Here is a 17,397-nt window from a genome sequence, read left to right on the forward strand (position 1 = left end):
TCTTGTTCTATAGCTGCAACTATGACTACTGACTCTAACACACTAGAGTTTACACTACCTAGAGATTTTCCAACACCAGCTAGAGGTTTACTAAACACTAACTATAGGCTTTACTAAACAGAAAGGATTTAAGTTTAGTTTTAAAGGTGGAGGTGGTGTCAGCCTCCTTAACCCAGATTGGAAGTTGGTTCCATAGTAATGGTGCCTGATAGCAGAACGCCCGCAATAGTCATTTTACTTTGATGGCGACTCCAAGCCTCCCTGCGCTGGTTAGATTGTTAGATCAAACATCCTAAATCAGTGTAACGCAGATATCTTCCATGTGGAGACCCTGTTTGGTCTCCCACTGCTCCATGCTCACTATACTGGTTACGTTCCCATCCGGCACGTCGCTGCCAGTCCCATGCCCCAGCAGAGACGACTGACCCGCCTGGAGAGTAGAGAGTATAGAGTATTAGAGAGTATAGAGAGTATCAGCTGCACACGGACCAGAGCTCAGCCGTCAGTGACGACCCTGCACTCTCATCTGTTCAATCTGTCAGTTTATGTCCCAAAACAAACAACAAGATTGAAGAGGCTTAAAGTGGATTTTTGTTATGATTCCAGATGAGAATAATATTAATAAAATAGTGTGAAATCTATGCTTTTGATTAAGCTACCAATTTAATGGCCAAAAGATCAACAAGGACACTTTCCCTCAGGCAAAACAAAGCAAGGATGCTTTCAACCCTGCTAATTTTACCTAAAGTTATTCAATTATATTCATATTATAGATAGAAAGATGGCTTTTGCTTTGGATACGTTAGCGAGCTTGCACTACGATTAGTTAATCAGTTAATCACCACCAATGTCATGAGTTTACCTCAGATTATAGTTAGTGAGCACCAGATGCAAACTGTTAGGTAGCATGATTCTGATCTAGTTCTAGGTGGCCTTATAGTAGATCTAAGGTAATGTAGTGATATAAAATTAGATCTCATACTTGCTGTAAAAACCAAAATACCTTGTGGTGTGACAGCATCACGGCTTCTCCTGCCTGCCCTGTGGAAACCTATGACCCCTGTTCGACCTTCATTACAAACCCTATCTATTTTTAGATTTCGTCCCTCCATGGCATGTTTAATCTAATTTGAATGCTCCTCAAGGAAAAGTGGTACTATTTAGTGCTGTCAAGCGCTTAAAAATTTGAGAGATTAATTAATTAATACCTATAATTAATCTCTTTTTAATCTCACCTAAAGATTGCTGAGAAAAGCCCTCAACTTGAGGTGTTTTCCTTTGAATTAATTAAATTATTGTGGCAGATCAAAAGATAGATATATAATAAAAAAAAGCTTTATAAAGTCTTTTCTTTTTTTGTTTTTTACAGACGAACAGATGCAGTCCTAGCCATTTACATCCACTTGGCAAGATCATCCGCGGGCCTCTCAGACGTGCGCATGTGCGCGGTGCTCTCCTCCAGTTTAGCTTGGAAAAGAGCGTTGCTTTGGCTCCATAAATAGCTAACATCTTTTTTGCTAACGTTAGCTGTGGCTACGCTCGCAACCAGGTGCTTTATGTTTACGTGGCTAAACTTGAGCTGCTTCGGTGGGAAGCAAATTCCTTCCTACAAAGAACACATATCTCTCTACCTTTACCAACGGTGCCGTTGGGGCGTTTTAGAAATGTAAATTCCCCATTCACTGGACCGACAACTTTCACATGCTCCTCCATTTTCACCTCTCTTCTCCGCTACTCAACCCCATAGACATATACACATAGACACCTCATAGACTGACGCTGCCTATTGGCGCTGACGTTCAGCGCGGACGCCATCTTGGATGGGTCTCCAATGCGGACGCCATCTTGGATGGGTCTCCAATGCGGCTGCCATCTTGGATGGGTCTCCAATGCGGCTGCCATCTTGGATGGGTCTCCAATGCGGCCTCAGTGCATTTATTTCTACTGGGGAAGGTTTTATCCCCGACTACAATAATCCATAACTCCCTGAATTTTTACCCAATTTTCACACGGTTTGGTTTGTTACAAACTGCAGAGATTTAGTTATGATACAGGACGCTGTCACACGTTAGAAATACTTACTTTTATGCTGAAAGACTTTGTATTATGCTCTTTAACAAAGACATATGGTATGGCATATTGATAAATGTATACATTAATTAATTTTATATTTTAATAAAGAAACAAGTTTGATTGTTCATTTGAATTTATTTGAAGGGAGAGGGGTGTGTTTTTGTATTTATTTATTTATTTTTTATTTCTTTCTTATTATTATTTATTTATTTTTATTTAATTATTGTTTTGAAAAGTTAAAAAAGAGCAAAATATTTATATTTCTATTGTTATTGTAAATCTTTTTTTTCTCTCTTATTGCCCTTAATAAATATATCTATATAAATAAATCCAGGTCATTCCAGGGTCTTTTACTACCCTGTTAGGCTTGAACTGGGGCTTGGGAGCTAAAACCCTTGGAAAAGGACTGTTTCGCAGCTTCTTGCGTGTGCTGGCTGTAACTGTAACTCTGTAACTCCAGTGTAGTTAATTTAGCCTGGAGTGAGGAGACCCATCCAATATGGCGGCCAAGCTGGATTACGTTCCAGCGTGTCATGAGGCGTCTAAGTATATATGTCTATGGTCAACCCCCCCATGCCTGTCCAGCTACAGTGGGACCAGCGTAGCTAAACACGGCCAAACACAGGGACAGACAATCAGTGTCCACTTCAAGGTGGGACGGACTGTTGTTTTCCACTCTTAACAACTTAAGCACAAACACAAATGTCATAAGGTGGGTTTCCTCTGTGTGTGTGTGTGTGTGTGTGTGTGTGTGTGTGTGTGTGTGTGTGTGTGTGTGTGTGTGTGTGTGTGTGTGTGTGTGTGTGTGTGTGTGTGTGTGTGTGTGTGTGTGTGTGTGTGTGTGTGTGTGTGTGTGTGTGTGTGTGTGTGTGTGTGTGTGTGTGTGTGTGTGTGACAGATTGATGATGCTTTGAAGTTGTATCTGGACTTGACGAGGACAACGCAGCCAAACAATAAATTCTCTCTTTCATCTCTTCTCTCGCACACGTACCCCTCCTGTTATCATCCCTTCATCCTTTTTTTCCAGCCCCTCCATCCATCCTCAAATCACCTCTCCTCCTCCTCCTTTCTTCTCTTCTCCTCGCTGCTTTAGATCTCCGCTCCTTCACGTCCTCCTCATCTTCCTCTCGTCTCCATCATATTGTTTCCTCACCTGTGAACCACTTCCTTCTCATTAAGTCTAATGCTCGTCTCTGTCTCGCTCCCTCCCTCTCACCTTGCTCTCACCTCTACTCCATCTGTGTCCTCTCCTGCGAACTTACCGTCAGCAAAATGTTCGCTCCCCCAGCCAAAGAAGCTTTCGCCTGTTGTTGAGAAATCACTTTAAGCTCTGCTTTTGATTTAATGTTTTATATACACACACATACACACATACAACCACTACACACTGCTCAAATACAACATGTAGGTGTGTACTTGACATCTGTAGAAGGTTTTTAGACCATTTCAAGCTTTTCGTAGAAGCATTTTAAAATGGTTTTGGTTCCCCCCCCTGTCTGTCTACTCATAATTATTCTCTATGTTTAGAGGGAGTCTCAGGTTTTAATAGGTTCATCTATCAGAGATTCATAGATGTTTTAATTATGCACAACCTTGGAGCACCTATGCCAACTGCAAGTTTGGCACGTTTCTTTTCTATTTTTTTGTCCGGTTTACTTGGCAGAAATAGTCAAGACACACACAGGTTAGATTAAGCTGATGAAGGGATTTTACATTGATATTTATTGGCTATTTGGTTGTTGAAGTGCAAGTCTTTGCTCCAGTTTGAGCTCCTGACCGCTCTGGGAGCATTTTCACTCAGGTCTATATCTATATTTCTGCATCCATCTGTTTTCTCCAGTCACCATGTCTCATCTTATAAAAGCTCTCCATCCGCAATCGCTGTGTTGACATGACAACCAGAACTGGGAAGAATGTTGATGGTTCTAAGCTCAGAGCTCAGATCCTTTTCCAGATCTGAGTTTTGACAAAGGTCTATAGATCTTTTAGAGCTCCTGCTGTACGGTGAAGGTGTCAAGCCCCTCCCAGTGCTCTTACACTGAAATAAGGCATCTTATACTGCATTTAAATTTGATTTATATTTGATTTTTTCACTTTTGTACATAAAAAGGTGAATGTCTTGTTTCCATGTTCCGTGTTTGTTTCCATTGTGTGTGTTCCAGGTGTCCGTCGTCTCCCGGAGGTGGAGCAGCGCGCCAGCGCTAACATCCACTACACGCTGCTGATCGCCTGCGTGCTGGTGGCCTTCTTCCTGGGAGCCGTCCTGTCGGCCTTCCTGGTGTCCTGCTACTGCAGTCGCAGCACGGCCCACCAGGCCAGGAGGCTGGGGAAAGACCCGGAGGCCTCTCTGCCGCACGCCCTGTCCCTGAGATCCCTGGCCAAACTCAACGGCCTGCTGGACGAAGAGCCCAAGGTAGATGGAACAGTTACACACTGATTATCTGTGGCAATTAGGGATGCCCCGATACCATTTTTTTCATACCGAGTACGAGTATTTTAATTTGTGTACTCGCCGATACAGAGTACCGATCCGATACTTCTACCACAAAAATAACTAGGCTAAAAATGCAATGAAAAATGCAATGAATTGGAAGACAGCTTTTATTTCCAACAGAAATTCAATTTTAAACAAAACTCGGCCGGCGGGGCTTTCCTCCGCTTTAGTCTCATCGCAGGAACATCAACTGAGCATGTGCGGTGCTTCACCTGAAGCCGTCCGTGTGAAACAACACAAACAATCAAATAGAATTTAAAAAACAGGCTAAATGAAATGATGTTACACACTCTTGTACAGTAGGTGGCGGTATGCACCTTAAAGTTGGTTGTGATCCGCCAATAAAACAGAGAAGAAGAAGAAGAAGAACATAAACAATCCCACTGTTACAGTCCGGTTAGCCGCTAACCGGCGTGGTGCGTGGTGGTGGGAGGAGAGTGATACCTGTGAGTGAGACTGGCAGTGCCGTTTCAGGCAAGAAGGCGACAATTAATGCCAGCGGGATGTCAGCAGTGTGGACATATTTAAAAACAACGGACGACGACAGAAGCAAGGCAGACTGCGGGCCGTCGACGCAGCTAACCAGCTAACGCGGCTAACCAGCTAACGCGGCTAACCGGAATGTAACAATGGGATTGTTTATGTTGTACTGTGAGTTACGTGGAGTGTTTAGTAAAGTTCCCTGTGAGTAAGGGTGATACTCAACCGTCCAGTTTGTATAGTTAAGGAAGAACAAACTGAAACATGGAACAGCTGGCTGAGCAGCAGCAGCAGCTCTGTAGCGGCTCAGCCAGGCTGCACACTCACCCGGGGAGCCGCGGGGCGGCTCAACATCTCCCCCTAGCGGCGCTAACCAGTAACTACAACAACAATGAAGTATCGATGCGTGGTATCGGAGAATTTTTGCGAGTAGCCTACGAGTAAATGAGAGCAGTATCGGCCCCGATACCGATACCAGTATCGGTATCGGGGCATCCCTAGTGGCAATACTATAAATAAGTTACTTTCTGGGGGGGGGGGGCGTGTTTCTGCTCACCAGAAAAACTTATTAAGGGACAGAAAGAAGAAAATAAAAGGATTTATCAGACTCCAGCTACTGGTGGAGCCAAACTTCAGTCAGAAGATGCTGAACACAACTGCTGTTTGCATTGAGATTTCCTGTTTCAATTTTTGTGAGCTTTTCTGAGCGTCATGATTTTAAACTCAGAGCTTCTTCAAGGAGAATATTACGACTATCAGTAAACTATTGAAGTTGTACACAGATAATAAGTCAGTATTCCACAAATTCCAGATATGGAAACTATTAGGTAGATGCTGACGTGTTCATTTCTTTTAATCACTTAGATGATGATCCTGTTTCTTTATATTTATGTATGAATCCCTGCTGCTGCGTCGTGAATGTATTTGAAGTAAATTTTGCAGGTTTTAAGAAAAATCTGGAGTGCTTGGGCATGAGCGGAGGAATGTGAAGGAGCAGCGTTGATATTCATCCTTGCCTCTCTTTTCCCCGCCCCAAGGGGACACATAAACACTTCACCTCAGTGTTTTATTCAGTCATTATAATTGACTATTTCATTAAAATTACATCATTTTCTTTTTCTAGGTGTCCTTGAGCCAGAAACGGAGTCTTTGAGCTGCTGCTGAACTCTGACCTTTCTGCTCAATTGCATATTCATATAAATGTTAAAAAGCACAGCCGTGGCATGGGGCAGTGCTTTTGAGATTACTTGAACATTTCAGATTGGCTGAGTATCCCCAGTATTTATTTCCAGCCTTCTGTCTTAGTCGTCTCAGGTTTATTAACCTTAAATGTGGTTGAGGTTGAGAACGAAAAATTAGGGAGAACGAGAGGAATGAAACATCGATCTCTGATTATGTCGCAACGGTTAAATACGATCTCTCACATTCTGTAGAAACTGTCACATTTTTGTGTTAATACATCAACACTTCCTGGTTCGGCTGCTTTTTTAGTTGCCGTGAGACTAATGAATTCGCCAGACTTATTTGTTGTAATGTACCCTCTGTTTGGACCTGGGTGGTGATGTTGATGGCTCACGGCTTTTATCTTATTAAGACGGGCTCTGTGCTGCTGGTGTTCTGCAGCTGCTGGCTGAAATGTCCTGCATCCTACCGTCCTGCATCCTACCGTCCTGCACTATGTGGAACCAAAGGTCACTTGTTTTTTTGTTTGTTTTCCTTCATCTAGGAGGACAAACTGGATGTGTCCACCCCAAAAATGTACAGCTCCTTCATCCCCAATGGACGGGGGTCGCCTCACCTCCACCCCCCCCTGCAGCTGGGGGACCCGGACCTCAGCCTCTCTCAGGTAACACCACTCAGAGAAAATCAAGCATCCATGTGTGTTTTGTAGCAGCAGTTCACCTTTGTTTATAATTACAAAGATTCTATTCTATTTTGATTACAATCTATAATAATAATAATAATTAAAGCTGCAAGCAGCGATGAACGGGCCCTCACACTCACGGCCACCGTCCCCCATAAGCATATCAGAAATGACACCACCCACGACTTCCTCTGTGAAACCATTCAAAAGTTATTGCAGAAAAAAGGGACAACCAATCAGAAGAAGGGGCGGGGCTAATTCAAGCCAATGAAGGTCAAGGACTCAATACAGAGTCAGATGACACCACCCACGACTCTCTATGTCAAACCATTCAAAAGTTATAGCAGAAAATCGGGACAGCCAATCAGAAGAAAGGGCGGGGCTAATTCAGTCCAATGAAGCTCAAGGACTCAATACGGAGTCCGATGACACCACCCACGACTCTCTATGTCAAACCGTTCAAAAGTTATAGCAGGAAATAGGGACAACCAATCAGAAGAAGGGGCGGGGCTAATTTTCACCAATTATGGTCAAGGACTCAATACCGAGTCCGATGACACCACCCACGACTCTTTATGTCAAACCATTCAAAAGTTATGGCAGAGAAAAGTATTCTAGGGGGCGCTGTTGAGCCGTTAGGCCACGCCCATTAATGCAAACCATGAAATATCAAATGTATCGCCAGGCCCGGCTTGCATGCAAAATTTGGTGACTTTTGGGGAACTATCAAATATGGACCAATCAGATGAAGCAGGGGCGCGCTTTTTGGCATTTAGCGTCGCCACGGTAACGCTTTTGAAAGAGAAAAGTAATGCGCGTAGTCGCAGGATAGAGACGCACATTTTGATGTATAACACACCTGGGTGGACGTTACAGTTCGGGCCGTATTAACTGCCGAAGGAATGGCATAAATTTCGCCAAAATTACACGATTAATTCAAAATGTCCAACTTCCTGTTTAGTTTCGGCCATGGCGCCAAGAGACTTTTCTTTAATTTGTGCCATGATACAGGTGTGTACCGATTTTCGTGCATGTACGTCAAACCGTTTTCCGGGGGGGGGGGGGGGGCTGTTGAGCCATTTTGCCACGCCCATTAATGCAAACCATTAAATATCACATTTTTCGCCAGGCCTGGCTTGCGTGCAAAATTTGGTGACTTTTTGGGCACGTTTAGGGGGGCAAAAAGGCCCTCCTTTCGTCAGAAGAAAGAAAGAAAGAAAGAAAGAAAGAAAGAAAGAAAGAAAGAAAGAAAGAAAGAAAGAAAGAAAGAAAGAAAGAAAGAAAGAAAGAAAGAAAGAAAGAAAGAAAGAAAGAAAGAAAGAAAGAAAGAAAGAGAACAATTTTTACAGATACAATAGGGCCTTCGCACTGTAAGTGCTCGGGCCCTAATTAAAGCTGCAAGCAGCGATGAACGGGCCCTCACACTCATGGCCACCGTCGACCATAAGCATATCAGAAATGACACCACCCACGACTTCCTATGTCAAACCGTTCAAAAGTTATAGCAGAAAATAAGGACAACCAATCAGAAGAAGGGGCGGGACTAATTCAGGCCAATGAAGGTCAAGGACTCAATACAGAGTCTGATGACACCACCCACGAGTCTTTATGGCTGATAGCAGAACGCCCGCCCTCCAAATCTACATTTGGATACTCTAGGAACTACGAGTAAACCTGCACTCCGAGAACGGAGAGCTCTGCCAGGAACATAAGGCACTATCAGGTCTTGCAAATAATGCGGAGCTTAGCCATTTTGAGCTTTATACGCGAGTAATAGAATTTTAAATTGGATTCTGAATTTTACGGGTAGCCAACGGGTAGCCAACGGGCACCCCCCCCCCCCCAAGTTCACCTCCTGCCAGAAAGAGCACGACTGGAAGCGAGCTGGAACTCATCCAGAATGTTTGCTGGCTCAGGTTTTTATAACCTAAGCTGCTAATCAATATAACCTTCCATTGATTCTGATCAGGTGTACACAAACAGGACCGTTTCACTGTTGCTACTGAAACGTCAGCCGAGTGCGAGTAGAGCTCTACTGGGATCGGCCGTGGCTCGGCCAGGTTAAGGTGTTGGAGTTGTAGCATCTCCTCACATTTAGGATGTTGCTTGGAAATGTCACCCTAATCTTGCTCTGCCTGTAGTTTCCAATTCCTCTTTGTCATTGTTTTTAGAGCACATTACACATGGTAATATAATTTGTTCAAATGTTTCTCTTGTTTGGCTTGAAAATATGTGAAAATCATGGGTTTATCATCTGTTTAGTCTCTGTCTCAGGGGGATGGAGAGCTCTCTGGCCTGCCAACGCCTGATTCTACCCCAGAGCTTCCCATCAGGAACATGAAGGCCCTCCGGCATCATCATTATGAAAAGAACCAGAACTGCAACAATGCCAAGGATAACAACCCTAAATCCGGCCCCAGCTGCTCCGCTTCCAGCCAGAGCTTCATGACTGTTGTTGGGAATTCTTTGACCCAGCAAGTGTTTCCCTTCTCTCATCATAACGGCAACAGTTTGAGCAACGGAGTGGCCCACAGAGCAGGCGCCTCCTCCACTTCCCTCCACCTCCTGGAGGAGAGGAAGATCTCAAACGATGAGCGGGCGGCAGCAGCAGCAGCAGCGGGAGGAGGAGGAGGAGGAAGAGGTGGAGGAGTGGTCCCCCATCACCATCAATCCCAGCAGTCCCTGCCCCAGACGGTGGTGGACGTCTCTGCGCTGGACGAGCTGCTCAAACACATCCAAGAGGTCAGCGCGTCAGGAACTGGGGGCATCAAGATTTTGACTTCTACTTCCACATCCTCCCTGTTTCCTGGGCCATCTTCCTCCTCTGGAGGACACCATCACACTCATCACCACCATCACCACAACCAGCACCCCCAGAGCCGCACAGCCCCCAGCAGCCATCCCAGCAGCCATCCCAGCAGCCATCCCAGCAGCCATCCCAGCAGCCATCCCAGCAGCGGCCCGCACCACCAGCACCACCAGCAGCAGCAGATCCCCGAGACGGAACCCGTTTCCTATTACAGCACCTCCACTCTGCCGAGGGACGGCCTCCCCAAACACCTGGACGCAGCGCCTCAAAACTCCACCTCATCCTCCGCTTTGTCCTCATCCTCATCCTCCTCATCCTCCAATAACCCCACCTCCTCCACCTCCATCCCTTCCTCCTCCTCCTCCTCTTCCTCCACCCCCCTCCAGCAGCAGGTGATCCCGGAGCGGCCCGGGGAGGGCGGCGTCTCCGTGGCGCGCCACCAATCTCAGCGCCACTCGCTCATCAAGATGGGCAGTGGGGGGGGGGGCCGTGCCCCGCCATCACAGTTTCAACCAGCGGGGAACGCACGCGCACTTCCTGGCTCGGATGAACACCAACAGCAGCAGTAACGGACCTCCGGGCGCCGGCGCGGCAGCTAAGAGTCAGCGGCAGTCCGTGGCCAGCACTTGCCTCACGCGGCAGCACAGCTACAGCGAGGGGCCACACGGGCAGCGGGCGGCAATCCTCCGGAGAACCGTGTCGTTAAAACCCCAAGTCCCACCAAAACCCCTTTTTCTGCCAAATACAGCAACGTCGCCGGTAGCGGAGGCACAAAAGTACAACTACTGAGACTGCAGGGGAAGGTGGCGCTACCCCACCACGGCTGCAACGGCCCCCATCGTAGAAAACACTCCCAAATGTTTGCTGGGCTGGTGTGAAATGACAAAATGAGGGGACTGATGGGCCAAAGTGTCCTCATCAATCCTCATTACAAGCCTTCAGCTGTGGGTTTAATCCTGCAGCTGAGAGGAAGCCGTCTGCCGCCTCCCCGTGGAACGCCTGCTCCGCTGTTTCACAGGGCACAGAGAGACTTTATTTCGTTTTTTTTTGCAGGTTGGGATCCTTGCGGGGACTTGCCTCTCATGACTGATCAAAACCTGCTGAGACAAGAAACCTCTGTGAAACATTCCAAAAAAGGGACAAAAGATATTACTGATTCAGGAGGAGTCCCCGAGGCTCGAGTTGGCCTGAAAAAGTCTTGATTAATGCAGTTTTCCTATGAGCGCTTTGATCTATTGTCCCCGGTTGGCGCACCTTAAAACTGGGCCCAGATTGCAATCTGCAAATATTTGAGAAGCAAAGAACCCGGAGAACTGCAGACCTGACCCGGGCCCAATCTGGGAGCCCTGCAGAACTGTGTAGTAATTTAACAAAGAATCTATTATTGAGAGTGGAAATTTAAAGCAAGGGTTACTCTCCTTTCATGTAAAAAAAATAATAAATAATGAGTCCATGTGTTTATAGCCAACATTTCAAGACAGGTTTTGCAGAGCAACATATCAGTAACACCAAGAAGAGCTGACATTAATGCTGTCTGAGTTACTCTGAAAAGTAAACACCATCCAGATAATTATGTGTTTTTATACCATATTGGTATATTAAAAATAAGAAGGATTAAAGGGAGCCTATTAGACGATAAAGTTTGGATTTCTTATTTAAAACAAAAAAGAAATCCTGAAATCATTTGCTGTTCCGCTTATTCAAACTATTTAAATGATTCTACTACATTTCTCTCTGGCTTTCTCACATCCGTCCCTTTCTACCGTAGACGGTGTACAACCTGCAGTATCTGTGGGATGTTTAATACGGCGTCAAACATGTTACACCTCGTTACAACTCCAATGCTCAGCTGGTCATTTCAATATTTTTTTTCCCTTGAAGATTTGAAGGTATCGCTGGATCAGAAGAGCTTTCTCCTCGTCCCCGAGCCCTGAGGGAAAGCCTTCCTTGAGATTTGTCGTACAAAATGGCGGTGTCATTTATCTGTACCGTGGTGGTTTCTGGCTAGCCAGTATTACTAACATCACACTTCACCTGTGGAACAAGCAAATTTGAATTTGACTAGTTCTGCAGGTGGTTGAGGAAAATTGATGCTTCATGGTGTTGTTAGTTTTAAGTACTCCTACCTGTGGTTCACCAAAGTGTTGCCTCTGCTATTTATGGAAGAAGTGCTACAATATTAGACTATACTATACTAGACGACACTGGGCCGCTGGTGATGTGGTAAACCATCCCAGCGGAGAGATTTAGTTTGTGTCACAGATTGGGTGAAGGTGATTATCAACTTAAAAAGGTCATTTTTCATGTTCTTCATGTTCCAGGATTATAGTCTCAAAACTGTTGTCAAATTAAACAAAACTACAGGCAAGTCCAGACTGAGTGAAAAAAAGACGGTAAATAATTAGGTTGACTTTTTTTCTACTTCTCCATTTGTGGCACTTTGTTTCAGGTTTATTTTCTTTAACATTCTCCCCAGTCTGACGGCAGCGTGGGGGAGCGTTTCTGCACAGACGCTCTAAAAACACCCAGCTGCGATGAGGACCTGATGTTTCCTGAGCTCCTCTCACCTCCCAGCGTTCATCAGCAGTCAGGACCGCTCTCTGTCCGCCGGCCCTCTCTTGTGTTCGGGCTGTCAGCCTGCAGCTTAAAGAACACACAGGGAACAGCGGCAGCACTGCCAGCAACAGCAATAAAACTCCACGGAAACCAAAATCCCTGTAGGGAAGACGTGGGTGCAGGCGCTGAACTCAAGCGTCTGCGAGTTGGCCGTCCGTGCTGCCGTCACTCCTTCAGGTGCAACTGCAGAAATTTCTCAAATGTTTGATATATAAACGATCTGAAGAGTAAAAAAGAAAAGTGTCATACCTTGTGTACCAACGACTGATTGATTAAGAACCTCAATGTTTCTGCATGTTTTAGAGCATTAGCTGCATATGTGACACATTTACTCCTCAAACCACACAACGCTGGATTAATTCAAGCTTCTGGTTGATTTTTTTTTTTTTTTATAAATAAAGACAAACATTGACTGTACCATGAGAGGTTGAAATTATGGGGCGATTTAAAGCTACAGAACCAGTCTCCAAGCTCAAGGCTTCCTGTGTTTAATTTTCCTCTCCAATAAGCTTGGTTTGTGTTCTAAAGCAGAGGAGAGGAGACTGCTTTATGCTCTTTATGGTGGTGGGAGCTCCAAACGTCCCAGGATGAGACGACCGTCTCCAGGTCTGCAGTGAAAGCTGAGGTGCAGAGCTATGAATAATACACAGCTGCAGCTGTCACACGGTTCTCATGAACACCCTGCAGCCACAACATGAAATGACTCAGGATTTTGTTTAAATATTAGTTTTTCACATTCAGAACGGATTAGAAATAGAGTAAAACACTTAAAGCAGCACTATGTAACTTTTCCAGCTTAATGTAATATTTCATCATAATCATTGTGATGGAACATCAACTTCCAACAGGTTTAATTTCTCCTCTGTCATGGTCTGAGGGGTCTGTATCTCCTTCACTGGCACTATGTAACTTTGAGGAGCATGGTAGGAACCCTGCCACACTAAAAAACTACACATTTTTACGGCTTTGACTGCTTTACGGCATACGTCACTTCCCCCTCCTTCCCCATTCGTAGCACAGACCAAAGCTGGGCGGGGCGTGGAGCGCAGAGCTCAGCAGAAGCTGGTGTCATGGCCCAAGCAGCGGAAAAACCCAAGAAAATAAAAGTTTTAACGGAGGAGGAGAAAAAAGAAAGCGGGAGAGTAACAAGCTAAATGCCCGGACAAGAATAAACATTGTCCCGGCGTTCACTCGCTGGCGTGAGCTGAAAGACGAATCCCCTGTATGATACAGGGGATTCGTCTTGGGTTCTAGTATTTTTCCTGAGAACTGTCAAATTGTGCAGGGCTGATCTGCAAAACATTCAGTTATTCACAGGTTATAAAGTATTGTTTTATTTTGTCAGTAAGTATGTTGGACTACTAATTTATGACGAAGTCCCTCTAAAAAACGTGACAGGAAAAAGGTGCAGTAGAAACACTGAAACAGGGCGGGGGAGACTTCACTAATAAAACCAAGTTGAACTTAGTGATTTTTAACATGGTCATATTATATTGTTTAGCCAAAAATAGATACATTACCTCTTCACTATCCATCCTGCAAACGACCGCTGAAAACAGAAAAGTAGTTTTGAAAGTCCGTCCCGTCTTATTTCATTCACTATCAAAACAAATGCAGTGACGGGACAGGAGTTTTCCGGCAGTACGTGCTGGTGCTCATGGGAAATGTAGTTCTTTCTGGTAAAGCACTACCGCTTTTGTCCAAAGGAGCCGCCAAACTCAACAAAAGCTGAAAGTTACGTTGTGCTGCTTTAAAGGCCTGCTGTAATGCTAAAGATTAAGAAGATGACTCTGAGGTTCAGTTAAATGATGCTTGTGTTCGTGCTCAAACCGAAACACGTGACGTGTTGAATCATTCAGTCAATCATGACCGCAACCTATAATCAGGAATTATCCCCATGCAAGGACAACAAGAACTTTCTGGACATGGTAAAAGAATAAGAAAAAAGCTGTTTAGTTCTTTATTGCTATTGATACTTTCTCGCTAAATTTTTTACCCAAGTGGACCAGAATCCAGTCCGTGTGAGGAAACGCCACAACAAAAACGACAGCAAATCCTCCGTGTCAGTTCACTGCCTTCCCCCGAACTCTGCTGGTGTTTGCTGGGCGAGCCGAGGCGGCTCAGAGTCGTCGCCAGTACTCCAGTTGTAAAATAAATCAGGGGGGATGGTGGATTTTATCATATGGGGACAGATAATTTGTGCTGATTACAAATAATATAATATATTACAAATAATAGCAGTGACCAAAACAGCTGCAGAAATACTGCAGGAATGACATAGCAGCAGTTAAATGCAGCCTTCTGTAAGCTTTAAATATCCACTGGGCTTACATCAAATACATCAAAACACAACAATAAAAAACACTTTTCTGAACTTATCAATATGACTCTGTCCTTCACAGGATAAGGAACATGGATCACTGCAAAAACTCACAATCTTAACAAGAATATTTTTCTTATTTCTAGTTAAAATGTCTCATTTTAGTAAAACAAAAATCTCATTACACTTAAAACAAGACTCATCACTGGAAAAAACAACAATTTTCACCTGTTTCAAGTAGATTTTCACTTAAAATAAATAGAAAAATCTGCCATTGGAACAAGATTTTTTTTGCTTGTAATGAGAAGATAAATCTTGTCCCACTGGCAGATTTTTCTACTTATTTCAAGTGAAAATTTACTTGAAACAGGTAAAAATTGTCAAATAAATTATTTTTCTGGAGTTATTTGGTGATGACTCTAAATGTTGAAATAGCAGTAAAACCACATTCATTGATGAAATGACATAAGGGATGGAAAGGAGGGATAGCAGTTTTACAGGGGGGATGATTTGAACCGTTTTTATTTCAGGGGGGGATGATTTGGACCGTTTTTATTTCAGGGGGGGATGATTTGGACTGTTTTTATTTCAGGGGGGGATGCCATCCCCCCTCAACTCCAGTCCTGGTCGTCGCAGGTAAAAGGTCGGTCCTGCACTCTTCATCATCCCTCTCTCTATGGCAACTGTGTCAGCTTGGCAAGGCCGTGAGAAGAGAAGGTTTGAGGAAAAGGTTGATGCTTTTTACTTGAAATTCTCTGGTAACATTAAACACTTTCACCAAAGAGCAGCCAGGACATTTTTGGTTTTTGAGTCTTCAAAACAAAAAAATTAAAGCTTGGTTTGAGAGCTGGAGATGAATAAACAGCAGCTGAATGTCCATCTCTAAGCACATTTTCGCACTTTAAGCTTTTTATTTTTCTGAGCTGCCAGTGAAGGAGATGAAACTCCAGATGCCAGTCTGAGTTTTATCTGACTGGCTCAGCTGGCCGGACACGCGCTCCCAGAGCAGATTAACCGCCACAAGGTCGTCGGGACGGAGCGGCGCTGATGAAGAACCCCCGTCTGCTCCAGACGGGTCAAGTACGCTCTGCACCACATGATGCAACTCCAGATCCACCAGCGCTCAATACCACGCAGCTTCTTCAGAGAAGAAAGTGCTTTGAAAGTCTCGGTGTATCAGAAGTTTCCTAACCGAACCCGTTTTGTCCATGTTTCGTAGACGAGGAAAAAGCAGCAGTTTAATATTGATTTTCTTTTTCTTTAACCTAAAAAAGGGATTTCTGTGAGGAGGGAGATGATGTAACCCTCTTTAAACACGGATCCTGAGTCTCTTATCTGGCCAGAGCGGTTTGATGTCAGTGTTCTGCTCTCTAGGATGAGGGTGTCCGCAAGAATCAAGCTCCCAATTAACCAGTCCTGCTTACAAAATAATGACAAATCCTAATCTCAAACGCGTGTGTGACTGCATGAAAAGGCATTTTCCATAGAGAGGATCATCATGAGAAGGCTAGTTATCTCCCACGAGCGAGTTTCCAGGATCAGTTTCCCCTTTTTGTGGAGCTTAAAGGATTATTCTGAAGGACTTGATCCCAATTCATACAGACTACAGAATCTTAAGCAAATATAAAAACATCTAACTGAGACTTCTCTGGATAGCGCGACTGAGCTTTCCTTTAAAATGTTAAAAACAGTCCCATATGGTTAAAAAAAATCCAGTTTTTGGCTGTAGTCTGAAATCTTTAGCACAAGTGTCCTTGAATGCACCAGAATGTTCAGCCTGTTATTGCTAAACCTTTTAGGATAGAAGTGTTACTGAGCTGAGCAGGGAGAGCTTTAAAGGTACAGAAAGGTTCACTTTCAGTCCTCACTTTTGCATTTCTGGTTTCAAACATTGCCCGTTTCTGTCTTTTTTTTTTATTGTACAAGTTTAATACTGATAATGAGGCATTTTCTTCAACATTTTCACCAACTATATAAAAGTTTTACAAAAAGAATACTTTATGTACCTTGTTCACTAAAAGCCAACTTGTTTGGAGGACCTCGGAGCAATATTATACTGATACAGACAGCCAGCAAGCTTCAAATGAAGGGAGACTTAACATCATTATCAACCCAGAATTTTCATTTGCTCACCAAATGTCTTTAATCTAAGATTAAACTCACCTGCTATATCAGGTTGGGGAAAGAAAAAACAACAACCCCTGATGTGGTCTCCATTTATATGAACGCAAAAAACACAAGAAGGGGAACAGGACTTTTAATTTTGCATAACATGTCATGGTGGGAGTGAGTTGAAACATGACAGAACAGAAACAGAAACAGAAACAGAAGCAGCTCACGGTCAGTCGTGATGTCGCTGATAATTCAAAGGTCCTCACTAAATGTGTCCCTGGCTGCTGCTACGGGGACGTTACAGGAAGTGAACATAGACTCATTTAATAAAAGGGGTTTTGTATGCAGATGCACTTGTAACCTTGAATATAAATGTGTTCATTCTTCTGTGGTTCTGAGTTTCTGTCCTCTAAACGTGCTCTCTGAGGAGAGTTGGGGGGGAAACAGATTGTAACTGCAGCCGGACTGGAAGCCCCGCCCCGGTGGGCCACGCAGCCACAGCGTGATCATGTTAAATGCTGTTATCATGTTTACCTTGCCACTATTAATACATAATATGGATGATGGTGTAAATAAAGGCTTCTGTGGAGTATCACTGAGTGCAGACAGATTATTTCTGACAACAAACC

General features: G+C 44.2%; 1 protein-coding gene across 1 annotated transcript in view; it reads left to right on the plus strand.

Moving 5' to 3' along the window:
* The window catches only part of LOC133461213 (semaphorin-6D-like), a 236,928-nt gene extending 224,202 nt beyond the window's left edge, over positions 1–12,726 (plus strand). The window contains 4 exon segments of the mRNA XM_061742029.1: positions 4,236–4,486; positions 6,774–6,893; positions 9,174–10,196; positions 10,198–12,726. Coding sequence (XP_061598013.1) covers positions 4,236–4,486; positions 6,774–6,893; positions 9,174–10,196; positions 10,198–10,509 — 1,706 coding nt within the window. The 3' untranslated portion in view covers positions 10,510–12,726.
* The last annotated feature ends 4,671 nt before the right edge of the window (positions 12,727–17,397 follow it).

This window comes from Cololabis saira, chromosome 15 (assembly GCF_033807715.1).
Source record: "Cololabis saira isolate AMF1-May2022 chromosome 15, fColSai1.1, whole genome shotgun sequence".
Lineage (NCBI taxonomy): Eukaryota > Metazoa > Chordata > Actinopteri > Beloniformes > Belonidae > Cololabis > Cololabis saira.